The 27,842-nt window shown below is 44.2% G+C and overlaps 2 protein-coding genes across 6 annotated transcripts; one reads left to right on the top strand and one right to left on the bottom strand.

Moving 5' to 3' along the window:
- Positions 1-1,059: 1,059 nt before the first annotated feature.
- gpr137 (G protein-coupled receptor 137) lies at positions 1,060-13,425 on the top strand. Of its 4 annotated transcripts, none has more exons than XM_046296188.1 (8): positions 1,060-1,147; positions 4,779-5,379; positions 5,619-5,674; positions 5,797-6,037; positions 8,146-8,295; positions 10,732-10,860; positions 11,794-11,909; positions 12,112-13,425. In XM_046296188.1, exons 2-8 carry the CDS (start codon positions 5,002-5,004, stop codon positions 12,209-12,211), a joined length of 1,170 nt encoding a protein of 389 aa, XP_046152144.1. In that variant the 5' UTR covers positions 1,060-1,147; positions 4,779-5,001; the 3' UTR covers positions 12,212-13,425. The 4 variants fall into 4 exon arrangements, with proteins under 4 accessions (XP_046152144.1, XP_046152145.1, XP_046152143.1 ...); XM_046296189.1 differs by having other exon boundaries at positions 1,083-1,156; XM_046296187.1 differs by lacking the exon at positions 1,060-1,147 and adding an exon at positions 3,637-4,121.
- A 1,854-nt stretch (positions 13,426-15,279) lies between these two features.
- LOC123993741 (E3 ubiquitin-protein ligase synoviolin-like) lies at positions 15,280-27,289 on the bottom strand. 2 transcript variants are annotated; one of them, XM_046296186.1, is made up of 16 exons: positions 27,094-27,289; positions 23,187-23,338; positions 22,997-23,089; positions 22,460-22,612; positions 22,247-22,295; positions 21,722-21,825; positions 21,409-21,535; positions 20,174-20,273; positions 19,918-19,983; positions 19,633-19,749; positions 18,316-18,467; positions 17,271-17,420; positions 16,861-16,995; positions 16,448-16,631; positions 16,245-16,357; positions 15,280-16,086 (listed from the first exon to the last, which is right to left on the bottom strand). In XM_046296186.1, exons 2-16 carry the CDS (start codon positions 23,316-23,318, stop codon positions 15,887-15,889), a joined length of 1,875 nt encoding a protein of 624 aa, XP_046152142.1. In that variant the 5' UTR covers positions 23,319-23,338; positions 27,094-27,289; the 3' UTR covers positions 15,280-15,886. The 2 variants fall into 2 exon arrangements, with proteins under 2 accessions (XP_046152142.1, XP_046152141.1); XM_046296185.1 differs by lacking the exon at positions 27,094-27,289 and adding an exon at positions 26,693-26,940.
- Positions 27,290-27,842: the final 553 nt, after the last annotated feature.

Here is a 27,842-nt window from a genome sequence, read left to right as displayed (position 1 = left end):
AGAAGCATTACCACTTCATAGTGCATCCAGCCAATACTCTTGGTGAGTACGTATAGGCTGAGTGCTACAGAAATAGGCAACTCAAACACACCTTTTCATTTACTTAAAGCTGCATCTCGCTCCGTCCTGTAACAACGTTCCACCCCTGTAAGAGGAAACTGCCTTCCCCTTGTTGAGTGAAACCTGAGGAAGGGATGTGGTATGATCATGGTGTACAATGGTTCGTATTTGTGTACTTAAAAATATATATATATACACTACCGATCAAAAGTTTTAGAACAATGGTTTTTCTTTATTTTTTCATCAAAACTATGAAATAACACACATGGAATCATATACAGTTGTAAACAAAAAGTGTTAAACAAATCAACATATATTTTATATTTCAGATTCTTCAAATAGCCGCCCTTTGCCTTGATGACAGCTTTGCGCACTCTTGGCATTCTCTCAACTAGCATCATGAGGTAGTCACCTACAATGCATTTCAATTAACAGGTGTGCCTTCATAAAAGTTCATTTGTGGAATTTATTTCCTTCTTAATGCATTTGAGGAAAATCAGTTGTGTTGTGACAAAGTAGGGGGAGTATACTCCCTCATTCTGTTCTCTCTTCCTCCCCCTTCTTTCACCTCCTCCATCCTCTCCCTCTTCTCTCACCCTCTCCATCCCTCTCTCACCCTCTCCATCCCTCTCTCACCCTCTCCATCTCCATCCCTCTCTCCTCCTCCCTCAATCTCCCTCTTCTCTCTCTCTCCTTCCTTACTTCCCTCCCTTCACCTTTCATCTCTCTCCCTTTCCCTCCTCCTCCCTCTGTGTGTGTGTGTGTGTGTGTGTGTGTGTGTGTGTGTGTGTGTGTGTGTGTGTGTGTGTGTGTGTGTGTGTGTGTGTGTGTGTGTGTGTGTGTGTGTGTGTGTGTGTGTGTGTGTGTGTGTGTGTGTGTGTAGGGTCATTACGCACCCTCTGGGGTCGACGTTGAGAATAGAATAGTGTGGAGAATAGAACAAAGCTGACCCCTACAGGTTTGGTACTATAGTTGCTTTCCATGTAAACCCCGCCCCCACTGTACTACGTCATGTCTGACTACTAAGGAAGTAAATCGAGATTACATTTTGTCAACCTCCCTGTCCGGAGCGATATCTTCGAATAAGGTAACAAATGTTAGTATTTACTTATTTTGTAACTGGTCAAACTAACATTGCCACAATGTATGTATTACTATTGAGCTAGAGAGTAAAAGAAAGATGTAACGTTAGCTGGCCCACATAACGTGAGTTTTCACAAAGCCAGTTGATCTAATTAGCTGGCTGACTAACGTTATCGCGCAGGTATTTTAGCTACGCAGATAATCACACCGTCAGCATTGAAGATTAGGTTAGTTTAGCTAGTCTTCGGGTTATATTGTTCAGCTGCTAGTTTGTGAAGTTGTTTTGACATGCAGAGGGTTAAATTGAAAGGGATAAAGCCGCCTAGTTTGAGTAGGAAATCCCCAACGTAGAAAGTAAACAACACCGATTTGGACAATCTGATTTAGTTGGTATAAACAGCCTCAAACTAATGACTGCAAAATCGTTGAAATGTTTTACTACAAGCCCGAATGTTGAATAAAAAATACATTTGAACTTAATATACCGGTTGACGGTGGTGTTGTTCCTTTAGATGGTCGACATTTGAGACAAGCCCTGCATTGTTAACCTGACTTCTTAGAGCGCTGGGTGTTTTTATTGATTGACCCTTCATTTAACTAAGCAAGTCAGTTAATAAGAAAATCTTAATTACAATAACGGCCTACCAAAACGTCTCCTGCGGGGACGGGGTCCTGGGGTTAAAATAGATAAATAAATACAATATAAATATAGGACAAATCACAACAAGAGACACCTTGGTTTGTTTACGTTTCTACGTTTGTCTAGATGACGTAGTGGTGACGTCAGGGACCGCAGTTGTTGACAACTGTAGCAAACCCTAACTATGTTCCCTAACTGAAACCTCATTCTCCTAACCTGCTACGTTAATCCACTCAACCTCCACGTTAATTAACCTAACCTGCTACGAAAACAAACCATGTGTGCTGACAAATTGTCTGTAAGGTCCCTCAGTCTTGAGCAGCGAATTTCAAACACAGATTGAACCACCAAGTATCACCCCACCGGTACTGAAGTTGACATTTCAATTACCTGGCACATGCACAAACAAAACCATGTAAATGGCCTGCTTGACTTCATTGGACTGAGCCATAATAAGAACAACCTAGTTAGTATGCCCATTGCCTGCATGTACTTCCGTCATGTGCTCATGCCTTCAGTCATGAACGAACATGTGTGCATGCGATGCATGCAGTCTAACTGCAGTCTGCAGGTACAACACGACTTCAGAAAGCATTCATACCCTTTGACTTATTCCACATTTTGTTGTGTTACAGCCTGAATTCAAAATCGATTAAATCATATGTTTTTTTTCTTCTGTCGCCCATCTACACATAATGAATATGTTAAAGTGTGTTTTTGGAAATGAAATACAGAAATATCTAATTTACATAAGTATTCGCACCCCTGAGTCAATGCATGTTAGAATCAACTTTGGCAGCGATTACAGCTGTGAGTCTTTCTGGGTAAATCTGTAAGAGCTTTGCACATCTAGATTGTACAACATTTGCCCATTTATTATTTAAAAATTCTTCAATCTCCGTCAAATTGGTTGTTAATCATTGCTAGACAACCATTTAAGTCTTGCCATAGATTTTCAAGCCGATTTAAGTCAAAACTGTAACTCGACTACTCAGGAACATTCATTGACCGTTTGGTAAGAAACTCCAATGTAGATTTGTCCATGTGTTTTTCGGGTTATTGTCCTGCTGAAAGGTGAATTAACCTCCCAGTGTCTGGTGAAAAGCATACTAAACCAGGTTTTACTCAAGGATTTTGCCTGTGCTTAGCTCCATTCTGTTTATTTTTTATCCTGAAAAAGCTCTGCAGTAACATGATAACATAACATGATACCCATAACATGATGCAGCCACCACAATACTTGAAAAGCGTGGTACTCAGTAATGTGTTGTATTAGATTTGCCCCAAACACAACACTTTGTATTCAGGACAAAAAGTTAATTGCTTTGCCGCATATTTTGCAGTATTACTTTAGTGCCTTGTTGCAAACAGGAAGCATGTTTTGGAATATTTTTATTCTGTACAGGCTTCCTTCTTTTCACTCTGTCAATTAGGTTAGTATTGTGGTGCAACTACAATGTGGTTGATCCATCCTCAGTTTTCTCCTATGACAGCCATTAAACTCTGTAATAGAGCGGTTTCCTTTCTCTCCGGCAACTGAGTTAGGAAGGATGCCTGTATCTTATGCCATTTGCTTTTATCCAAAGTACAGTCATGTGGCATACATTCTAATGGGTGGTCCCGGGATTGATACCCACTGCCTGTTATGCTCTACCAACTGAGCTAGTACCTGGGTGTATTGATACACCAGCCAAAGTGTAATAAATTCACCATGCTCAAACAAAATAGTAAATGTCTGCTTTTTTTTTATTACCCATCTACCAATGGGTGCCCTTCTTTGTGAGGCATTGGAAAACCTCCCTAGTCTTTGTGGTTCAATCTGCATTTGAAATTCCTGCTCGACTGAGGGACCTTACAGATAATTTTGTGTGTGGGGTACAGAGATGAGGTAGTCATTCAAAAATCATGTTAAACACATTTTTTTTGCATAGAGATTCCATGCAACGTATTATGCGACTTGCTAAGCACATCTATACTCTTTAACTTATTTAGGCTTGCCATAACAAATGGGTTGAATACTTGTTACCTCAAGGCATTTCAGCTGTACATTTATTTTATTAAATTATATTTCGAAAAATATAATTCCACTTTGACATTGTGTGGTATTGTGCATAGGCCAGTGACCCCAAAACATCTAAATGTAATAGAAAATGTGGGAAAGGTCAAAGGGTATGAATACTTTGTGAAGGCGGTGTATATGAACTGTTTAGCTCATGGGCCAGGTGATAGAAACGCCAACGTCAGTACCTGGGCTCTAAAGGTCGGCTGAACGATACTTTCCTGTGGATATTTTGTCTCACATTTCGAGCAGCTGAAAGACAAGTCGCACAGAAAACAGGTAGAGAAAGTTAAAAAATAAATGTTATTCAACATTTGGGCTTGGAAAGGCACGTGTGCACGATTTTGCAGTTATTAGTTTCAGGCTGTATATAAGTTACCAATTAATTGTGTGTTACAGCGTGATTTAATCAGACTAAGTTGGACTGTTACTCAGCTAGCTATGTCTCTAACTCCCCAACCACAGGCTGGTGGCTCGTTAAGGCGCTTACAGATGGGCAGCGAGGGTCTCATAGACTTCAATGGGAGTAGCGCAGCAGGCGGAAAACGCAAGAAGCACGGTCAGTTCTGTTCGCTCCAGTGAGCGGTGCTCATATATGAAATTAGCCGACGTCTTAAGCGGCGTTCATCTTGTAAACCAATCAAACCATGTTTTTAACGACAATATTCGAGCTGACAACAACCGGGACCGTTTGTCACTACACACGGTAGGCGGATTTCCTCGCGGTTCAATTGCCTTTTACCCGCGGCCCGTCTGTAAGCGCCTTAAGCTAAGTCAGCTGTACAACTTTTTCTTGTGACAACTTGTTCTGTACACTGAGTTCCATGTATTGCATAACGAGCTCCTTTTTTAAAATAAAGATAGCCAATAAGTCACAGTGTAGTCTACTGTAGGGTTTCTGTCTTTTCACAACGTTTTTTTGTCTCTCTTTAACAGTTCTCTACTACCTCTACCACAGTGACAAAGTGTTGACGCAGAGGACCATGTTATTCAAACCACTCTGAAGATAGTGTTTTAATCGCACTTTTTAAAAAATGGACACACTGAAATCCTCCCGTGTTTATTTCGAATGCTAATAAATGTGATCATTTTATATACAAGGGAAATAACTATCTTATTGCCAGACAGTGAGTGACACAGTCTATTCCCATTCACCTCAATGGAAGTTCCAGTCACACCAATTCTACCCTCTAACTCCACCCTGCCAACACCTTTCCCTCTGCACCCGGCCGTGGCCCCATCAGTCCAGCTTGGATTTACCATCCTCTACACTACTCTCTACGGAAGTCTCTTCTTGGTAGTCTACGTTCAGCTCTGGCTCCTCTTTCTCTACCGACACAAGCGCTGGAGCTACCAGAGTGGGTTTCTGTTCCTCTGTCTTCTCTGGGCGGCTCTTCGTACCACCCTGTTCTCGTTCTACTTCCATAATGCCCTGGAAGCCAATCACCTGGCCCCAGTGTTTTACTGGCTCCTTTACTGCTTCCCTGTCTGTCTGCAGTTCTTCACCCTCAGTCTCATCAACCTCTACTTCACTCAGGTAAGACACATATATTATATCTCAGATCACGTGACATGCTTGCGGGACAAGTGTTTCTGAGTTCTGATTTGTTAGGAAAGCATTAGTCTTGACACTCGTGACAGATTTTTAAATCGAGAAGCTGGCCGACGCACGCAAGTTTTGGTTTTCAGGTTCTGAGACTATCTAAGTATTTGTTAAAGACTAGTATGTGTTCACTTGAACTATCGTCTGGTTTCTATTCTCCTTTGTGTGTACAGGTATTACTCAAAGTGAGAGAGAAGTACAACCCTGACACTCAACCCGCCAATGGACTGTGAGTTTCACTTCCCTAAAAATGACTTGCGGTTGTGTGTCCCTTTTTTTTTTTTTTTTTTTTAGTGGTTTTGAAGTAGCTTTATTTAAAACGCTTGCATTGACATGTCTCACTCTTCTCAGATGTTGGGCGCGGTGCTTCTACACCACCCTGAGTGGTGTGTTCCTGTGTGTCAACGTGGTGTGTGCTGCTCTCGGCTGGAACGGGGACAGTGGAGGAGCAGGAACTAAAACATGGAGTCTGGTTCTGATACGAGTGCTGGTCAACGACCTGCTTTTCATCTTTGAGGCTGTCTGTCTAGCTGCACTACTGCTTCTGTTAACCCGACGCTCCCCATCCACCAGCCCTTACCTGCATAGTAAGGTGAGTCCTGACTGTAGCCCTTACCTGCACAGTAAGGTGAGTCCTGACTGTAGCCCTTACCTGCACAGTAAGGTGAGTCCTGACTGTAGCCCTTACCTGCATAGTAAGGTGAGTCCTGACTGTAGCCCTTACCTGCACAGTAAGGTGAGTCCTGACTGTAGCCCTTACCTGCATAGTAAGGTGAGTCCTGACTGTAGCCCTTACCTGCATAGTAAGGTGAGTCCTGACTGTAGCCCTTACCTGCATAGTAAGGTGAGTCCTGACTGTAGCCCTTACCTGCATAGTAAGGTGAGTCCTGACTGTAGCCCTTACCTGCACAGTAAGGTGAGTCCTGACTGTAGCCCTTACCTGCACAGTAAGGTGAGTCCTGACTGTAGCCCTTACCTGCACAGTAAGGTGAGTCCTGACTGTAGCCCTTACCTGCATAGTAAGGTGAGTCCTGACTGTAGCCCTTACCTGCATAGTAAGGTGAGTCCTGACTGTAGCCCTTACCTGCATAGTAAGGTGAGTCCTGACTGTAGCCCTTACCTGCATAGTAAGGTGAGTCCTGACTGTAGCCCTTACCTGCATAGTAAGGTGAGTCCTGACTGTAGCCCTTACCTGCACAGTAAGGTGAGTCCTGACTGTAGCCCTTACCTGCATAGTAAGGTGAGTCCTGACTGTAGCCCTTACCTGCATAGTAAGGTGAGTCCTGACTGTAGCCCTTACCTGCATAGTAAGGTGAGTCCTGACTGGAGATATCCACCTGCATAGTAAGGTGAGTCCTGACTGGAGATATCCACCTGCACAGTAAGGTGAGTCCTGACTGTAGATATCCACCTGCACAGTAAGGTGAGTCCTGACTGTAGATATCCACCTGCACAGTAAGGTGAGTCCTGACTGTAGATATCCACCTGCACAGTAAGGTGAGTCCTGACTGTAGATATCCACCTGCACAGTAAGGTGAGTCCTGACTGTAGATATCCACCTGCACAGTAAGGTGAGTCCTGACTGTAGATATCCACCTGCACAGTAAGGTGGGTCCTGACTGTAGATATCCACCTGCACAGTAAGGTGGGTCCTGACTGTAGATATCCACCTGCACAGTAAGGTGAGTCCTGACTGTAGATATCCACCTGCACAGTAAGGTGGGTCCTGACTGTAGATATCCACCTGCACAGTAAGGTGGGTCCTGACTGTAGATATCCACCTGCACAGTAAGGTGGGTCCTGACTGTAGATATCCACCTGCACAGTAAGGTGGGTCCTGACTGTAGATATCCACCTGCACAGTAAGGTGGGTCCTGACTGTAGATATCCACCTGCACAGTAAGGTGGGTCCTGACTGTAGATATCCACCTGCACAGTAAGGTGGGTCCTGACTGTAGATATCCACCTGCACAGTAAGGTGAGTCCTGACTGTAGCCCTTACCTGCACAGTAAGGTGAGTCCTGACTGTAGCCCTTACCTGCACAGTAAGGTGAGTCCTGACTGTAGCCCTTACCTGCACAGTAAGGTGAGTCCTGACTGTAGCCCTTACCTGCACAGTAAGGTGAGTCCTGACTGTAGCCCTTACCTGCACAGTAAGGTGGGTCCTGACTGTAGATATCCACCTGCACAGTAAGGTGAGTCCAGACTGTAGATATCCACCTGCACAGTAAGGTGAGTCCAGACTGTAGTTAATCAGCTATTCCTTAAAAGCGAATTCAACGGAACAATGTTGTATTCTCTAGTCAGGGATGTGATTCTTCCCTAAAATAATTCATGCTTTTATGACATTTATTCTCCACTAACTGTAACTGACCGAGCTATTCCTAACCCTATCCCCAAGCTAATTGGGAGGAAGTGTCTGGTGAATGGGTAATGGGACAAGCTTATAGTAGAATATCTAGTTACAGTGGAGAAAGTTCTTATTGCTAAAAACATACCTGATAATATGGACCATGCATGGTCTAATATGTTAAAATAATTTAACCAAAATGTTATTGGGTTTATTTCTGGAGGTGGAAATGTTATATTTTAGATGGTGTCAGCGTAATTTTATTTGAATTAATTTTGAAGTTAAATTGAATGAGTAGTTCCAATTGAATCAGTACTACGTGCAGATTGGTATGTATCTTCTTCCCCCAGGGAACAACAGTGTGCCAGACTGCAGTACTAGGAGCAGGTGTAATATTGCTCTTTGCTAGTCGAGCATGTTACAACCTGGCTGTTCTCATACTGTCCCAGAATCACAGAGTGGAGTCCTTTGACTTTGACTGGTACAATATCTCTGACCAGGTAAAGCGCTTTATTCATGTACACTGAAACAAAAATGTCAAAGCAACATGCAACCATTTCAAGGATTTTACTGAGTTACAGTTCATATATACAGTGGGGAGAACATGTATTTGATACTGATGATTTTGCAGGTTTTCCTACTTACAAAGCATGTAGGGGTCTGTAATTTTTTTTATCATAGTTACACTTCAACTGTGAGAGACGGAATCTAAAAAACAAATCCAGAAAATCACATTGTATGATTTTAAATAATTAATTTGCATTTTATTGCATGACATTTGATACATCAGAAAATCAGAACTTAATATTTGGTACAGAAACTTTTGTATGATCTCTGTAATTGTAAATGTTTCCTGTAGTTCTTGACCAGGTTTGCACACACTGCAGCAGGGATTTTGGCCCACTCCTCCACACAGACCGTCTCCAGATCCTTCAGGTTTCGGGGCTGTCGCTGGGCAATACGGACTTTCAGCTCCCTCCAAAGATTTTCTATTGGGTTCAGGTCTAGAGACTGGCTAGGCCACTCCAGGACCTTGAGATTCTTCTTATGGAGCCACTACTTAGTTGCCATGGCTGTGTGTTTTGGATCGTTGTCATGCTGGAAGACCCAGCCACGACCCATCTTCAATGCTCTTACTGAGGGAAGGTGGTTGTTGGCCAAGATTTTGCGATACATGGCCCCATCCATCCTCTCCTCAATACGGTGCAGTCGTCCTGTCCCCTTTGCAGAAAATCATCCCCAAAGAATGATGTTTCCACCTCCATGCTTCACGGTTGGGATGGTGTTCTTGGGGTTGTACTCATCCTTCTTTTTCCTCCAAACACAGCGAGTGGAGTTTAGACTAAACAGCTCTATTTTGGTCTCATCAGACCACATGACCTTCTCCCATTCCTCCTCTGGATCATCCAGATGGTCATTGACAAACTTCAGACGGGCCTGGACATAAACTGGCTTGAGCAGGGGGACCTTGCGTTCGCTGCAGGATTTTAATCCATGACAGCGTAGTGTGTTACTAATGGTTTTCTTTGAGACTGTGGTCCCAGCTCTCTTCAGGTCATTGACCAGGTCCTGCCATGTGATTTTGGGCTGATCCCTCACCTTCCTCATGATCATTGATGCCCCACGAGGTGAGATCTTGCATGGAGCCCCAGACCGAGGGTGATTGACCGTCATCTTGAACTTCTTCAATTTTCGAATAATTGCGCCAACAGTTGTTGCCTTCTCACCAAGCTGCTTGCCTATTGTCCTGTAGCCCATCCCAATTTTATCCCTGATGTCCTTACACAGCTCTCTGGTCTTGGCCATTATGTAGAGGTTGGAGTCTGTTTATTGTGTAGACATGTGTATTTTATACAGGTAACAAGTTCAAATCGGTGCAGTTAATACAGGTAATGAGTGAAGAACAGGAGGGATTCTTAAAGAAAAACTAACATGTCTGTGAGAGCCGGAATTCTTACTGGTTGGTAGGTGATCAAATACTTATGTCATGCAATAAAATGCAAATTAATTACTTAAAAATCATACAATGTGATTGTCTGGATTTTTTTGTTTTAGATTCAGTCTCTCACAGTTGAAGTGTACCTATGATAAAAAATTACAGACCTCTACATGCTTTGTAAGAAACACTGCTGATTTTGCAGGTTATCAAATACTTGTTCTCTCCACTGTATGTATGTATGTATGTATGTATGTATGTATGTATGTATGTATGTATGTATGTATGTATGTATGTATGTATGTATGTATGTATGTATGTATGTATGTATGTATGTATGTATGTATGGAAATCAGTCAATTGATATGAATACATTAGGCCCTATGAATACATTAGGCCCTAATCTATGGATTTCCTATAATTGGGCAGGGGTGCAGGCATTGGTGGGCCTAGGAGGGCAAAGGCCCACCCACTGGGGAGCCTAGCAACAGCTCTGGTGGACATCCCTACAGTCAGCATGCCAGTTACATGCTCCTTCAAAACTTGACATCTGTGGCGTTGTTGTGACACATCTGCACATTTTTAGAGTTTCCTTTTATTGTCCCCAACACAAGGTGCACCTGTGTAATGAACAAGCTGTTTAATCGGCTTATTGAAATGTTCACTGACAGGGACGGAAACACGTTTGTGCACAACATTTGAGAGAAATAATATGTTTGTGCGTCTGGAAAATGATTTCAGCTCATGAAACATGGGACCAACACTTTACATGTTGAGTTTTGTATTTTTGTTCAGTGTTGTTATCATACAAAACGGTTGAATTGATTCGGCGACATTGGCAAGATGTCACTGGGAAATCTGTCTAAGGGGATCTATTTGAGAAAGAATCTCTCTGATGTTGATACATTATCAGTGATGCAAGCTGATCAGTGACTCTGTGGAGTCTGTCTGCAATGTAGTCTCAACCTCAAACAATAACACTGTGCTTGTCTTTCCTCAGGCTGACCTGCGTAGTGAACTGGGAGACCGGGGTTACTTGGCATTCGGTGTAATTCTCTTCATATGGGAGCTGCTTCCCACCAGCCTCCTCATCCTCATCTTCAGAGTCCGCCAACCGCCTCAAGAAGATGTTAGTTTCTGTTCTCTTTCCTTCCTGACCAGACCTCTAGGGTCGCTCTCCCTAGGTTTCCTGACCAGACCTCTAGGGTCGCTCTCCCTACGTTTCCTGACCAGACCTCTAGGGTCGCTCGCCCTACGTTTCCTGACCAGACCTCTAGGGTCGCTCTCCCTAGGTTTCCTGACCAGACCTCTAGGGTCGTTCTCCCTACGTTTCCTGACCAGACCTCTAGGGTCGCTCTCCCTACGTTTCCTGACCAGACCTCTAGGGTCGTTCGTTTCCTGACCAGACCTCTAGGGTCGTTTCCCTACGTTTCCTGACCAGACCTCTAGGGTCGCTCTCCCTACGTTTCCTGACCAGACCTCTAGGGTCGTCTTCGTTTCCTGACCAGACCTCTAGGGTCGTTCTCCCTACGTTTCCTGACCAGACCTCTAGGGTCGTTCTCCCTATGTTTCCTGACCAGACCTCTAGGGTCGCTCTCCCTACGTTTCCTGACCAGACCTCTAGGGTCGCTCTCCCTATGTTTCCTGACCAGACCTCTAGGGTCGCTCTCCCTACGTTTCCTGACCAGACCTCAGACTGACCAGCCCTCTAGGGTCGCTCTCCCTACGTTTCCTGACCAGACCTCTAGGGTCGCTCTCCCTATGTTTCCTGACCAGACCTCTAGGGTCGCTCTCCCTATGTTTCCTGACCAGACCTCTAGGGTCGCTCTCCCTATGTTTCCTGACCAGACCTCTAGGGTCGCTCTCCCTATGCTTCCTGACCAGACCTCTAGGGTCGCTCTCCCTATGCTTCCTGACCAGACCTCTAGGGTCGCTCTCCCTATGTTTCCTGACCAGACCTCTAGGGTCGCTCTCCCTACGTTTCACTTCACCTATGTTTGGTTTCCATTTCTGGATTTGTATGTGTAGTCCCATTCTGACGTGTTTCTTCCTTCTGTCGCAGGGCTGTAGTATGCCCAACAGCAACAGAGTACCCCGGCCGTACTTCTTTGATGACCCAGCAGGGGAAGACGCTGACTCGGGTGTTCCTTGGGTCAACAGCTCACATCCACACCAAAGGTAATAAACTGTCTGAACATTACCCGGGTTGGGGCAAAACCATGTGGGAATTGGAATTTCAGTCTACTTTCTGAATTCAAAATGGTATTTATTGTCCCTAACCTTGGACTTTTACCTAATTGTGTAATAATCAATTCACCTGTAATGTTTATTTACAACAACAAATGATTTACTGTTCACACTGTTGTCTCCTTTTCACCAGCTGGTATGGATCCATCAAGGAGACGACACCTCTCGTCTTTGCCAGTAACCCTCTGGACCAGAACCAACACCACTCCTTTTACTCTACGCCACAGAACTAACTGATCCTCTGTCCCAAATGGCACCCTAATTCCCTTTTTATAGTGCACTACTTTTAACCAGGGACCATAGGGCTCTAGTCAAATGTAGTGCACTATGTAGGTTAGAGGGTGCCATTTGGGACGTGTCTTGATCCTGTCTGTCTGCAGTGAAATGCTGAAGCGCTCTATCTCAGGTTGCTGAAAAGGCGCTGCGCGGTCGATCCGACATCTACTTTGGTCATGCAGCATTTACAGTGAGTCGGCGCGTCCGTACTTCGCCGAGCTGTTGGCAAGGAAGTGACTTTGTGTTTTTATACAGAACCTCCCGCCCTCGCCTACCGTCACCCAATCGTGTCAATGCGGAGCTACGTGGAACCCTCCGCATTGTTACATTTGGGGAGGCGCACGGCGATTGTGGTCCGGAGCTCAGTTTGGCCTCTGGAGGCTCTGCAATTGTCACATCCTCCCGTACGGAGCCTCAAACCACATTTTTAAATCCAGCATAAATTGTCTTTGATCGCTTCCAGCTGCAGACAGCAATACCTCCATTCAAATTGACTGGTGTTTTTGCACACAAAACAACAACCTCATCACTAAATAGAGTAACTATGCACCTTTTCTTTTATTGATCAACTGATGACCGTCATCTCCAACGGAGCCTCGTTTTTTGTGGGGTTTTTTAAATTCCTATGATTGGTCGCGATGTGTTTTGTCCTCTGACCTGTGTATTCATTAGAATGCTATTTCATGTCAACTCCTTGTCCGTCAATGCCATGTCAACTGAGGTGGTAAGAGGACAAACACTGACACTCAGGCTATATTCATTCCATTATAGAAAGTTTATTTTCAACTTTTCTGACAGGACTAAATGTCATTATTTTTTAAAGGTATTGTTTCCTACTTGCCGTCTAGCTTAAAGGCACTGTAAAAATCGGCATGACCACTTTCATAAGTAATGCAGACAACAGATTAGTTTTGTCATTTTATGTGATTGTACATTGAAGTAAACTAACTTATTTAATCATATCACCTGTCGTTTTAGCAGTTATGGACCAAATACCTCTTCCTTCTCACCAGCATCCATTTTATAAGGGAATTTTCTAGGTGCTTCATAGCTAAACAGAATATACTCAGATTGTGTAAATGTGTGATTACACTGAACAAAAAAAGCACAACATGTAAAGAGTTCTCGTGTTTTTATGAGCTGAAATAAAAGATCCCAGAAATGTTCCATATGCATGAAAAGCTTCTCTAATTTTGTGCAGTGAGCATTTACTTATTTTTGCCAAGATAATCCATCCACCTGACAGATGTGGCATATCAAGAAGCTGCTTAAACAGCATGATCATTACACAGGTGCACCTTGTGCTGGTGGACTATCAAGGGCCACGCTAAAATGTGCCGTTTTGTCACAACACAATGCCACAGATGTCTCTGAGGGAGCATGGAATAAAATTTGATTAAAATTGACATGCTGACTTTGACCGTTCTGGTGGACATTAATGTTTATTTATCTACCATAAATTTGCCTCATTTTATGGCTGCACTCATGCCCAGTCATGTGAAATCCATAGATTAGAACATTTATTTCTGACTAATTGTTACATTTATATTTTTGTTCAGTATGTGTCTCAACACATGTGAACAAGAAGTCATTCTCGGTTGGTGCACTTTTCCTCAGTTTAGGGCCGGAGACATCGCCTTAAAGGTAATTTTCTAGAGCTGACATGTGCAACGTTGACCGTGAATTGGGACTCTGGGAACATTACCTTTAATTGTCAATAGTGCTATGGAGTGATTGAAGAGCCCCTACACTACCACTATAGTAAATGTGAGGGAACACAGAGGCGATAGGTTTTCCACCAGCTGAGTAGTTTGTGTTGGTCTGTCTTTTCTAGATAGCAGAGATGAATATTCAGCTCCTGATAGTGAACCCAGCCATGAATATTCAGCTCCAGATAGTGAACCCAGCCATGAATATTCAGCTCCTGATAGTGAACCCAGCCATGAATATTCAGCTCCTGATAGTGAACCCAGCCATGAATATTCAGCTCCTGATAGTGAACCCAGCCATGAATATTCAGCTCCTGATAGTGAACCCAGCCATGAATATTCAGCTCCTGATAGTGAACCCAGCCATGAATATTCAGCTCCTGATAGTGAACCCAGCCATGAATATTCAGCTCCTGATAGTGAACCCGTTGATGTAGTACATCGCAACATTTCATTGGTTTATTCTGCATTATGTACAGATCCTAGTAAAACTTTACAGTATGTACAGGTTAAATCAACCCACTTTCCTATTAAGTTATAATAAACCCGCCCGCAGCAAAATCTTGAGAAATCAGAAAAATACAAAGTATAATCTCATCACTCAGGACGCTATGGCTACACCTTATTCCCTAGATAGTGCACTACTTTCAACCAGAGACCTATGCACTACGTAGGGAATAGTGGGCCCATTTCAGACATTGCTTTAACTCAAAAAGGGTCAGGCCTCCATGTAACACAGTCTGACAAGCAGGACAATAAGGGGATACATTTTACAGTGACGAAGAAAAGCAACCTCTCACAGGTGGATTGACTCCACGGTAGAAGGAGAAGTAGCAGTGACCTGAGATTTAAAACACTTGTCCACTTTGCTGTCACTGACCAAGAAATCAGCTCTCAGGTAAGGTCTGTATTTGAAGAAGTCAAGTCAGGTCTATTTAAAGAAGTCCGGTCAGGTCTGTATTCGAAGAAGTCCGGTCTCCGGTCAGGTCTGTATTCGAAGAAGTCCGGTCAGGTCTGTATTCGAAGAAGTCCGGTCAGGTCTGTATTCGAAGAAGTCCGGTCAGGTCTGTATTCGAAGAAGTCCGGTCAGGTCTGTATTCGAAGAAGTCCGGTCAGGTCTGTATATGAAGAAGTCCGTTCAGGTCTGTATACGAAGAAGTCCGGTCTCCGTTCAGGTCTGTATTCGAAGAAGTCCGGTCTCCGGTCAGGTCTGTATTCGAAGAAGTCCGGTCTCCGGTCAGGTCTGTATTCGAAGAAGTCCGCTCAGGTCTGTATTCGAAGAAGTCCGCTCAGGTCTGTATTCGAAGAAGTCCGCTCAGGTCTGTATTCGGTCAGGTCTGTATTCGAAGAAGTCCGGTCTCCGGTCAGGTCTGTATTCGAAGAAGTCCGGTCTCCGGTCAGGTCTGTATTCGAAGAAGTCCGGTCTCCGTTCAGGTCTGTATTCGAAGAAGTCCGGTCTCCGTCAGGTCTGTATTCGAAGAAGTCCGGTCTCCGGTCAGGTCTGTATTCGAAGAAGTCCGGTCTCCGGTCAGGTCTGTATTCGAAGAAGTCCGGTCTCCGGTCAGGTCTGTATTCGAAGAAGTCCGGTCTCCGTTCAGGTCTGTATTTGAAGAAGTTCTGGTCTGTGTGTTTGAATATCACTCCTCAGTATTGGGTGAAGAGTGGTGAAACAAAACACCTGCATATGGATCGTAAGATGTCAGGCAGTTGAAAAATAAAATAATCTTGCTTTTAATATGTTCCAACAACAAAACGGTTGTTCCTTCTTCCTCTCTCTTGGCTGTCTGAGTTTAAACAGCACAAAACGCAGAGCCAGGAGGGGGAAAAAAAGAGAAAAAATAAAATACATCTCTTATTATTGATTGGTAATCAATAATGTATTGATTGATAAGTCAGTTCCCAGAATGCATCAGTAGGCATGTATCAGTGGTCAGGAGGAGGGGGTGTGGTCTCGAGTTTGCGGAGACGACGGCGCCTCAGCTCTGAAGGGTTGGGCTCTCCGTCTTCGCCGACTTCCTCTCCATCTCCTTCCTCTTCATCCCGCTGGTCTTCACTGTCGCCCAACGTGGTAGAGTCTGGCTGGGAGAAACCTGTGGCCCCATTCACAGCTTCAGGTTCAGCGGCTGGAGAGTAAGAGACAGAGGAGCGAAACTAAAGTGAGAAAATGTGTCTACAGTGTAAAAAACACACCGCTTTAAAATCCCACTAACAGCTAGTCCGGATTCCTACAAAATGATTCGTGTTCACTTCACAATATCAGTCAGTCAATAGGAGGACTTACCTGTACTGCTCTGAGAGTCATTCTCCTGGTTCTCCCGGGTTTCTGCACTAGTGGAGGGAGGAGATGATCCGCTGGCCTCGCCAGCAGCGCTGCTGGTTTCTGACTGAGGAGGACTGAGGAGCAAATGAGTAGCATGATAATCATAGGCTAAACAATACATGGAAATGTTGACCTGCGTAAAAATGAAAACAAGGCATCATTACGTGAGCGTGGCGACGGTAGTGAGGTAGTGGTGGATGTTGAGCATGGCAGCGTCCAGTAGAGTGTGGATGTTGTGGAGACACTGCAGTCTGGCCTCCAGGCCTCTACGGCCCTCCTGCTCCAGCTCCCTCAGCTCAGCCTCTGACATGGTGGACAGGGCCGGGGGAGGAGGGGGCATGGATGACACTGGGACAGAACACACAGCATAACAAGGTTATTCAAGATACCAGCCTTAATACAGATTTGTGAACATCTTAGCCCTCCCTCGGCAACAGCCCTCCCTCGGCAACAGGGTAGATAAGAACAAAACTGTTGCTAGAATTGTTGAAAATGGTGGCCCATCTACAATACTATTTTCATGATGGAGGCTTCCTTTATAAGTGAAGGAGCAAGTAGGAATGAATCCAGATCTTACCAAATGGTGGAGGTGGTGGCATAGTCAGCCACGGAGCTGAGGGGAACGGTGGGGGTGGGAAGGAGGGGAAGGGGAACCCAGGCATAGGGCCTCCTGGAGCAGGAGCAGCACTGGCCCCTGTGGAATGACTGGTACCTGATTCACACAAGGAGAAATGATGACTTCAATGTTCACAGAATGTTAGGACAGACACTTTAGGGCTGGTCTTCCAGACCCTGAGGAAGTCTAGTCCTGGACCAAAAAGCTCAATTGAGAATATGTATTGAACAGGGCATTTCGTCATCTAGGTCAGAGAAACCTCTAATTGACTAGAATGTGAAGATTGGTCTGCGTCTACCCTCCCATTCAGAAAAGATAAGACTGAAAATTTGACAGATGCCTTAGTACCAGAGAATAGAAATGAGACTCACCAGCGCCCTGAGCCTGAGCCGCCTCTGTGGCCCCAGGGGCGTCTGTGGCCCCTGGGGCACCGGGAGCACCAGCAGGGGGAGCCGCTCCAGGGAAGGGCCCCCAGAAAGGAAACAGCCCTGGGGGGAAGTGGGGCATCATTCCAGGGCCAACTAGAGGAGACAAGGGGACAAGAGGACGCATGTCAGTCAGCCGCCTGGGAGGCAACCCAGTTTACAGCTAGTAACTTCATGAAACTATTAGTGGGTTTCTATCAGATATCTAGTAACTTCATGAAACTATTAATGGGTTTCTATCAGATATCTAGTAACTTCATGAAACTATTAATGGGTTTCTATCAGATATCTAGTAACTTCATGAAACTATTAATGGGTTTCTATCAGATATCTTGTAACTTCATGAAACTAAACTCAGAAGAAAAAAAGAAGAAACGTCCCTTTTTTTAGGACCTTGTCCTTCAAAGATAATTCGTAAAAATTCAAATAACTTCACAGATCTTCACTGTAAAGGGTTTAAACACTGTTTCCCATGCTTGTTCAATGAACCATAAACAATTAATGAACATGCACCTGTGGAACGGTCGTTAAGACACGAACAGCTTACAGACGGTAGGCAATTAAGGTAAAACACCAAAAGAAAGATGCCCACAGGGTCCCTGCTCATCTGCGTGAATGTTCCTTAGGCATGGGCTTGTAGGCCTGTTGTAAGGCAGGTCCTCACCAGACATATCCAATTGTTTAGTAGCTACCGTCTTGCCTCATCGCTACAACTCCCGTACGGGCTCTGGAGAGACGAAGGTTGAAAGTCATGTGTCCTCCGATACACAACCCAACCTAGCCGCACTGCTTCTTAACACAGCGCGCATCCAACCCGGAAGCCAGCCGCACCAATGTGTCGGAGGAAACCCTGTGCACCTGGAGACCTTGGTTAGCGTGCACTGCACCCGGCCCGCCACAGGAGTCGCTGGTGCGCGATGAGACAAGGACATCCCTACCGACCAAACCCTCCTTAACCGATGGAGCCATATCTCTGTGTGGTGCTACCCACCGTTCCCAGGGACAGGGGCGTTGGCGGGTGCTGCTGGGGCAGGGGGCTGGGCAGGCGCTGGGGTGGGGGGCTGATTGGGGTTAGAGGCCCGGAGGACATCCATACGACATGTAGGACACGTCTGCTGTCTCTGGAACCAGGAGCGAAGGCAACTGGGACACAAAATGAAGGAAAAGGTTAGTTAGCTACACAGAGTCTCTGGAACCAGGAGCGAAGGCAACTGGGACACAAAATGAAGGAAAAGGTTAGTTAGCTACACAGAGTCTGGAACCAGGAGCGAAGGCAACTGGGACACAAAATGAAGGACAAGGTTAGTTAGCTACACAGAGAGCGAAGGCAACTGGGACACAAAATGAAGGACAAGGTTAGTTAGCTACACAGAGTCTCTGAAACGAAGGCAACTGGGACACAAAATGAAGGACAAGGTTAGTTAGCTACACAGAGTCTCTGAAACGAAGGCAACTGGGACACAAAATGAAGGAAAGGTTAGTTAGCTACACAGAGTCTGGAACCAGGAGCGAAGGCAACTGGGACACAAAATGAAGGAAAAGGTTAGTTAGCTACACAGAGAGCGAAGGCAACTGGGACACAAAATGAAGGACAAGGTTAGTTAGCTACACAGAGTCTCTGAAACGAAGGCAACTGGGACACAAAATGAAGGACAAGGTTAGTTAGCTACACAGAGTCTCTGAAACGAAGGCAACTGGAACACAAAATGAAGGACAAGGTTAGTTAGCTACACAGAGAGCGAAGGCAACTGGGAAACAAAATGAAGGAAACGGTTAGTTAGCTACACAGAGTCTCTGGGACCAGGAACGAAGGCAACTGGGACACAAAATGAAGGACAAGGTTAGTTAGCTACACACAGTCTGGAACCAGGAGCGAAGGCAACTGGGACACAAAATGAAGGAAAAGGTTAGTTAGCTACACAGAGTCTGGAACCAGGAGCGAAGGCAACTGGGATACAAAATGAAGGACAAGGTTAGTTAGCTACACAGAGTCTGGAACCAGGAGCGAAGGCAACTGGGATACAAAATGAAGGACAAGGTTAGTTAGCTACACAGAGTCTGGAACCAGGAGCGAAGGCAACTGGGATACAAAATGAAGGACAAGGTTAGTTAGCTACATAGAGTCTGGAACCAGGAACGAAGGCAACTGGGACACAAAATGAAGGAAAAGGTTAGTTAGTGACATAAAAATCAGAACACTAACAGGACCAGAAATGACAAGTCAAATATCAAAAATATTATCTTATTTTCTACTATCTGATACTGTTCTGTCTAAAACAGGAATAGTATAGTAGTATCCATAAAATACCTAGAGTGGAAGATATGATTGCAGGGAAGTTTCTTGGCTCCAGTCACCATCTCTTCACGACAGATGATACACACGTTGTCTGAAGCCAGCAGATCTTCAGGAGTGGCATCTGGGTAACTGCAGAGACACACATCCAGTTCATTGACCATGGACTAAGTCCACGGATGTTTAGTCAATGTTTTTCATCCTAAAATTATGAAAATGGTAAGAGGAACGATTCCCCCCCCCCCCCCCCGTTGTGGATACCCCAAAATAACAAACAATACAGATGAATTGAACACTCACAGTGTATTCATGTTGCGGATGGCTCGCCGTGACATTATGGCATCTGTTACTGCTTTCTTGAACTGCCTAAAGAACAGAGGACAGAATCCAGAAATTCCGGTGTTCTAATGGTTACATCTGCCTCGTATAACAACAAAAACGATAAGAGAAGACAATCTGTTGGCCAGGTAACATACGGAGTCGTCAGACTCCAGGTCTAAGAATTTTAGAACGGTATCTTTTAATCTAGGGTTTAGAGAGTAGCGGTGTTGCTCACCTCATAGCCAGGTACATGGGCCGGATGGCGAATAGGGGGAAGGTATGCACCTTTATCATGATGGTCATGAACGCCATGTACAGGAGGACCTTGATGAAACCTGGGAGGGAAGAGTGGAGAGATTTTTTTAAATGAAGTGGGATGTTACACATACATATATATGACCAGTTTACTGGACACAAAACAAGCCTAGTCTTGGACAAAAATATGCTCAATGAACATGCTTTTCATTCTAAGAAATGCAGCTTAATGTGAATTAACGAAGCTCAATGTGGACCCAAGAAACTGGACCTTTAAAGTTGCATAGCAAGTGTAGAGCATCTTTAGCAATATAGGTATCATACCAGTATAGAGCATCTTTAGCAATATAGGTATCATACCAGTGTAGAGCATCTTTAGCAATATAGGTATCATACCAGTGTAGAGCATCTTTAGCAATATAGGTATCATACCAGTGTAGAGCATCTTTAGCAATATAGGTATCATACCAGTGTAGAGCATCTTTAGCAATATAGGTATCATACCAGTGTAGAGCATCTTTAGCAATATAGGTATCATACCAGTGTAGAGCATCTTTAGCAATATAGGTATCATACCAGTGTAGAGCATCTTTAGCAATATAGGTATCATACCAGTGTAGAGCATCTTTAGCAATATAGGTATCATACCAGTGTAGAGCATCTTTAGCAATATAGGTATCATACCAGTGTAGAGCATCTTTAGCAATATAAGTATCACACCAGTGTAGAGCATCTTTAGCAATATAGGTATCATACCAGTGTAGAGCATCTTTAGCAATATAGGTATCATACCAGTGTAGAGCATCTTTAGCAATATAGGTATCATACCAGTGTAGAGCATCTTTAGCAAAAATAGGCATCATACCAGTGAAGAGCTCGGTGTAGAGAGTATATTTAGTGATACAGGTATCATACCAGTGAAGAGCTCGGTGTAGAGAGTATATTTAGTGATACAGGTATCATACCAGTGAAGAGCTCGGTGTAGAGAGTATATTTAGTGATACAGGTATCATACCAGTGAAGAGCTCGGTGTAGAGAGTATATTTAGTGATACAGGTATCATACCAGTGAAGAGCTCGGTGTAGAGAGTATATTTAGTGATACAGGTATCATACCAGTGAAGAGCTCGGTGTAGAGAGTATATTTAATGATACAGGTATCATACCAGTGAAGAGCTCGGTGTAGAGAGTATATTTAGTGATACAGGTATCATACCAGTGAAGAGCTCGGTGTAGAGCATGTAGACTGCTTTGTTGTCCCAGGGGTTGTCACTCTGGAGGTGAACAGTGTGGAGGGTGTACTTGATGAAGGTGGTGAGCACCATTGTCATCAGGATGGCATACTAAACAACAACAGTGTTATTATTCTGAGAAGTGTGCTGAAGTATAACCAACTGCTTTGATTCAACTAATATATATATATTGTCATGTGACACTTTACTCCTGACATATATATATATATAGCAGGCATATAGGAGTAAAGTGTCACATGACAGATTCAGAAAACAACAATTTATAGTTTAACAAACCTCAAATCCAAAGACTAGTTGGACAGAGGCCCCTCGGGTGATGATACTGTGACAGGCATGGTTAACAAACAGGAAGTCCAGGATTCCCAGCAACACCATGAGAGCTGTGTGAGAGAGACACAATGATTTAGATTATCTGTCCATTCCTCCCAGTCATTTTGACTGAACACACTAGTACAGGCCGAGACATTCTTGCCCCAGATATATGCCAGTTGCGTTATCAAGCTACAATGTCGATGTGTTGTTTTACTGATGTGCACCAGGTGCATCAGTCTGATATATTTGCCTATAGCTTTATTTTAAGAAACACACTTGGTACTAAAAACACCAGTTTCACATGGCTGTGACTAAATCACCAACACTCCAATAAGTAGTAACAACTACAGTACTGAGATACACTATAGGGTCTATTAAAAGACAGTATAACCCATACTGTACTGTAAACCACTGAAGGGCCCATTACAAAGATACTGAATATCACTGGGTGGGCCTTTAACACCTTGAAGAGATATAACCCATACTCACAGAACACCCTGAAGTGGAAGACCCAGGATATATTAGGACTTCTCTCCATCTGAGTGAGGTGGGAAAATACCATCAGAACAGACAGAGACACACGCTTTCCTTTCACATTCATTGTCACTTTATAGACGGTAAACATGTTTCTTGTAAAGTAACGAAAATGTCTGAACTATGTGAAATATCTAAACAAATGTGTTTAACATGTAACAGCCTCACAAAGTCCACCCTGTCCTCAGCCAGCCAGTGGAAGCACTTGATGAAGAGCAGCAGGGTGAAGAGGCCTACGAAGCGGGGAGAGAAGTCATCCCTGAACACAGTAAAGGCCAGACACGTCTCTGTGACAGCATACCAGGATCGCTCTATCAGATGCTGAAGGAAGAGGAAGTTGAATCTTAGTGATAACCTTTTTACACTATCGTACTGAACCAACCTGTACTGGCTTTTTGTTTTCAGATTTTCCTTTCCAGCGTCCGTCTAACAAATATGGTGGATGTGTAACCAAGACAACACAGCTCAGGAATGAGTAGAGGGTATGATGGTTGCCTAAGCAACAACAGCATCACATTACATAGAAGTCCAGTTCCACTTATTGAGAAATACAGATCTGGTAATAAAATAATAATAATATATGCCATTTAGCAGACGCTTTTATCCAAAGCGACTTACAGTCATGTGTGCATACATTCTACGTATGATCTAATAAACCAAGCAGGAGTAAACAAACGCTGAAATATCATTTAAATTGGTCCATACCTCCATCTCCGCAGCTCTCAGCTGTCCGAAGAAGATTTTACGCATGAACTTTCCCAACAGGAACACCAACACAAACGCCTGGATGTACAACACCTGACACAAAGAGGAGTGGGAGGGAAAGCCACGTTACAGACCATACATCTGATAAACATGTCAAACAGGGGAATGTAGAGAACTAGTGTGTACTCACTGCCATACTGGGGCTACTCTTAGTGAGGTAGACCACAGTGGGGTAGAACTGGTGTTTGAGAAAGTAGGCATGGGCAATCACAGCGCCAGTCAGAGCCAGACTGGTGGCAGTCACCAGGCCTGCACGCACCATAGTGTAGGCAGTATCTACAGCTGTGTGGTAGGACGACAATCAGAATGTAGAGCAGGTTAGGATATTGTCATTTCATGATCTTGGCTGTTGGATAATCCAATTGCTTCCTTATAGCTCACTAGATAGCTAACAAGTAACAGTCACTGAATAAATACATGTATGTTGAGTGTAAACAGAGCAATGTTTCAACTGTACAAAAATATAAAAACGTAACATGCTACAATTTCGAAGATTTTACAAAATTTGTTCATACAAGGAAATAAATCAATTGAAACAATTTTCAGCTTCCGTGAATTGTGTACAGATCCTTGCGACATGGGGCCGTGCATTATCCTGAAACATGAGGTGATGGCGGTGGATGAATGGCACAACAATGGGCCATAAGATCTCGTCACGGTATCTCTGCGCATTTCAAATTGCCATCGATAAACTGCAATTGTGTTCGCTTTCCGTAGCTTATGCCTGCCCATCCCACCCCACCGCCACCACGGGCCACTCAGTTCACAACGTTGATATCAGCAAACCGCTCACCCACACGACACAATACACGTGGTCTGCTGTTGAGGTCGGTTGGATGTACTGCCAAATTCTCTAAAACAACATTGGAGGAGGCTTATGGTAGAGAAATTAACATTCAATTCTCTGACAACAGTTCTGTTGGACATTCCTGCAGTCAGCATGCAATTTCACGCTCCTTCAAAACTTGAGACATCTGTGGCAATTTGTTGTGTGACAAAACTGCACATTTTAGAGTGGCCTTTTATTGTCCCCCAGCAAAATCAAATCAAACTTTTTCACATGGGCCAAATACAACAAGTGTCGACCTCACAGTGAAATGCTTACTTACAAGCCCTTAACCAACCGTGCAGTTCAAGAGTAAAACGTTAATTTACCAAATATACGAATGTATAAAATTATAAAAAGGTAACAATAAAATAACGAGGTTATATACAGGGGGTACTGGTACTGAGTCAGTGTTCGGGGGTACAGGTTAGTTGAGGTCATTTGTACATGTAGGTAGGGGTGAAGAGACTATGCATAGATAATAAACAGCGAGGAGCAGCAGTGTACTCAGCTTCTTGATATGCCACACATGTCAGGTGGATATATTATCTTGGCATAGGAGAAATCCTCACGAACAGGGATGTAAACAAATTTGCGCAGAATTTCATAGAAATAAGCTTTTTGTGTGTATGACATTTCTGGGATCTTTCATTTTTGCTCATGAAACATGGGATCAACACTATACATGTTGCGTTATAATAATAATATAATATATGCAATTTAGCAGACGTTTTATCCAAAGCGACTTACAGTCATGTGTGCATACATTCTACGTATGGGTGGTCCCGGGAATCGAACCCACTACCCTGGCGTTACAAGCACCATGCTCTACCAACCGTTCTCCAGACCATTTCCGGAGACCTTCTCCCTTACCTCACCTTGCTCATCAACTCATCCCTGACCGCTGGCTACGTCCCTTCCGTCTTCAAGAGAGCGAGAGTTGCACCCCTTCTGAAAAAACCTACACTCGATCCCTCCGATGTCAACAACTACAGACCAGTATCCCTTCTTTCTTTTCTCTCCAAAACTCTTGAACGTGCAGTCCTTGGCCAGCTCTCCCGCTATCTCTCTCTGAATGACCTTCTTGATCCAAATCAGTCAGGTTTCAAGACTAGTCATTCAACTGAGACTGCTCTCCTCTGTATCACGGAGGCGCTCCGCACTGCTAAAGCTAACTCTCTCTCCTCTGCTCTCATCCTTCTAGATCTATCGGCTGCCTTCGATACTGTGAACCATCAGATCCTCCTCTCCACCCTCTCCGAGTTGGGCATCTCCGGCGCGGCCCACGCTTGGATTGCGTCCTACCGGACAGGTCGCTCCTACCAGGTGGCGTGGCGAGAATCTGTCCTCACCACTGGTGTCCCCCAGGGCTCTGTTCTAGGCACTCTCCTATTCTCGCTATACACCAAGTCACTTGGCTCTGTCATAACCTCACATGGTCTCTCCTATCATTGCTATGCAGACGACACACAATTAATCTTCTCCTTTCTCCTTTCCCCCCCAGGTGGCGAATCGCATCTCTGCATGTCTGGCAGACATATCAGTGTGGATGACGGATCACCACCTCAAGCTGAACCTCGGCAAGACGGAGCTGCTCTTCCTCCCGGGGAAGGACTGCCCGTTCCATGATCTCGCCATCACGGTTGACAACTCCATTGTGTCCTCCTCCCAGAGCGCTAAGAACCTTGGCGTGATCCTGGACAACACCCTGTCGTTCTCAACTAACATCAAGGCGGTGGCCCGTTCCTGTAGGTTCATGCTCTACAACATCCGCAGAGTACGACCCTGCCTCACACAAGAAGCGGCGCAGGTCCTAATCCAGGCACTTGTCATCTCCCGTCTGGATTACTGCAACTCGCTGTTGGCTGGGCTCCCTGCCTGTGCCATTAAACCCCTACAACTCATCCAGAACGCCGCAGCCCGTCTGGTGTTCAACCTTCCCAAGTTCTCTCACGTCACCCCGCTCCTCCGCTCTCTCCACTGGCTTCCAGTTGAAGCTCGCATCCGCTACAAGACCATGGTGCTTGCCTACGGAGCTGTGAGGGGAACGGCACCTCAGTACCTCCAGGCTCTGATCAGGCCCTACACCCAAACAAGGGCACTGCGTTCATCCACCTCTGGCCTGCTCGCCTCCCTACCACTGAGGAAGTACAGCTCCCGCTCAGCCCAGTCAAAACTGTTCGCTGCTCTGGCCCCCCAATGGTGGAACAAACTCCCTCACGACGCCAGGACAGCGGAGTCAATCACCACCTTCCGGAGACACCTGAAACCCCACCTCTTTAAGGAATACCTAGGATAGGATAAGTAATCCCTCTCATCCCCCCCCTTTAAGATTTAGATGCACTATTGTAAAGTGACTGTTCCACTGGATGTCATAAGGTGAATGCACCAATTTGTAAGTCGCTCTGGATAAGAGCGTCTGCTAAATGACTTAAATGTAATGTAATGTAAATGTTTACATTTTTGTTGAGTCTAGATTGACTTCTTCACTCAATTTTATCAAGCCTTAATTTCGTTCAAACTAAAACTGCATTGTTGATATGCCATATTTAAATCTACCAAGCTAGGTAGACATATCGGATGACAAGTTAATAACAAGATAACTAGCTATGTATTGGCTGTCTTGTTAGCTAACAATGCAATGTTATAGCTGAGGGGGTGTGTTAGCTAATCTGGGTTGGAAGGGACCGCTAGCTTGGCTGCTCTTGCTCTGCACAGCCAGCTATTCTGGTAGTTAGCTGTACAGTAATGTTACTGCAGTGCGAAACTAATACGGACAGCTAGCTAGCTAGCTAACGTTAGCTACTCACGGACTCGATGTCGTTTTTTTTTTGTCACGGATTTCACTTGTTGATCTTGTTCCAACGCTTTGATTGGGGCATTCACTATGATTACAAGATGTATCAAGTCCCTCAACTATATTACGACCAATTACTTTTCCCCTTCTTCAAGCATTTCGCTGTATATTTTAACTAACAGTTATATTCCCCCAAGTCCCAAAGACGCCTGGCGTCTCCGATACGTGTTGTATCTTTGGCTTGCTCCTCCGAGTGGCCACCTCACTTCCGGGAAATCCAAAATAGCAAGAGAGATTGAAATGAAGTGTGCAGAGAACAAACCCCTTTTTCACATTATTTAAAGATGAAATATTTCAATTATTTTGAAATGATCAGTAAATGTAAAAAAAATATATTAAAAAAGCAATACTCACCACAGAAGTATTTAACAAATTGAAAATGAATCTTGATATGTAAATACTCCCTCCCTGTCTGTTGGGTTAATGCACTAGTTTGTATATTTGTTTTTTTTTTGTTGTATTTGTTGTGTTCATAATAAAGAGATTAAAGTGTATATGCGCTCGATGGAAACCTTTTGTTGGCTGTTAAACGAAGAAAAACAAATAGATAACAAGCTGACGTTGCATTCCAATAGAAACGGTGACACTCGATTGACAGAATTCCCGTCGGTGTTGTAACTAACTACCGTTAGACTGTTATCAATGGGAGTGCATGGGTTTCCACACCAGCGTACCCCGGCTTATTTTTTTGGCATTGGATTTGTACCTTGGGTGACAGGTAAGACCATATTTTAGTAGATATACGGTAACTCAACGCGGACCAATAGATGAACAGGGATATATATTTTACCAATGGTGGTCTGGCAAGTTGATTTCCTACCACGTACTAGTGCCAATCAAATGATGGGTTTTATTAACCGTAATGAACTGTAGTGCCGCACCATTAAAATGTCAGCATCGCAACTTAAGTACCCACCAATGCTTGTTTTTCAAAATAAGTTGTCGTGACAACAGACAAGTATTCACAAAAGTGTTAAAATATATATATATATATATATATATATAAATCAGGTGAATAAACATGTAGTCACTGTTACCCATTACCGGTTAACTTTGTGCTAATGAAGTTGATTCTGTCATATCAGAATAATGCCAAACTGTAC

Source organism: Oncorhynchus gorbuscha, linkage group LG13 (assembly GCF_021184085.1).
Source record: "Oncorhynchus gorbuscha isolate QuinsamMale2020 ecotype Even-year linkage group LG13, OgorEven_v1.0, whole genome shotgun sequence".
NCBI lineage: Eukaryota > Metazoa > Chordata > Actinopteri > Salmoniformes > Salmonidae > Oncorhynchus > Oncorhynchus gorbuscha.
Note: the sequence above shows the minus strand (reverse complement) of the source record. Positions and strands in the feature narration are given on the sequence as shown.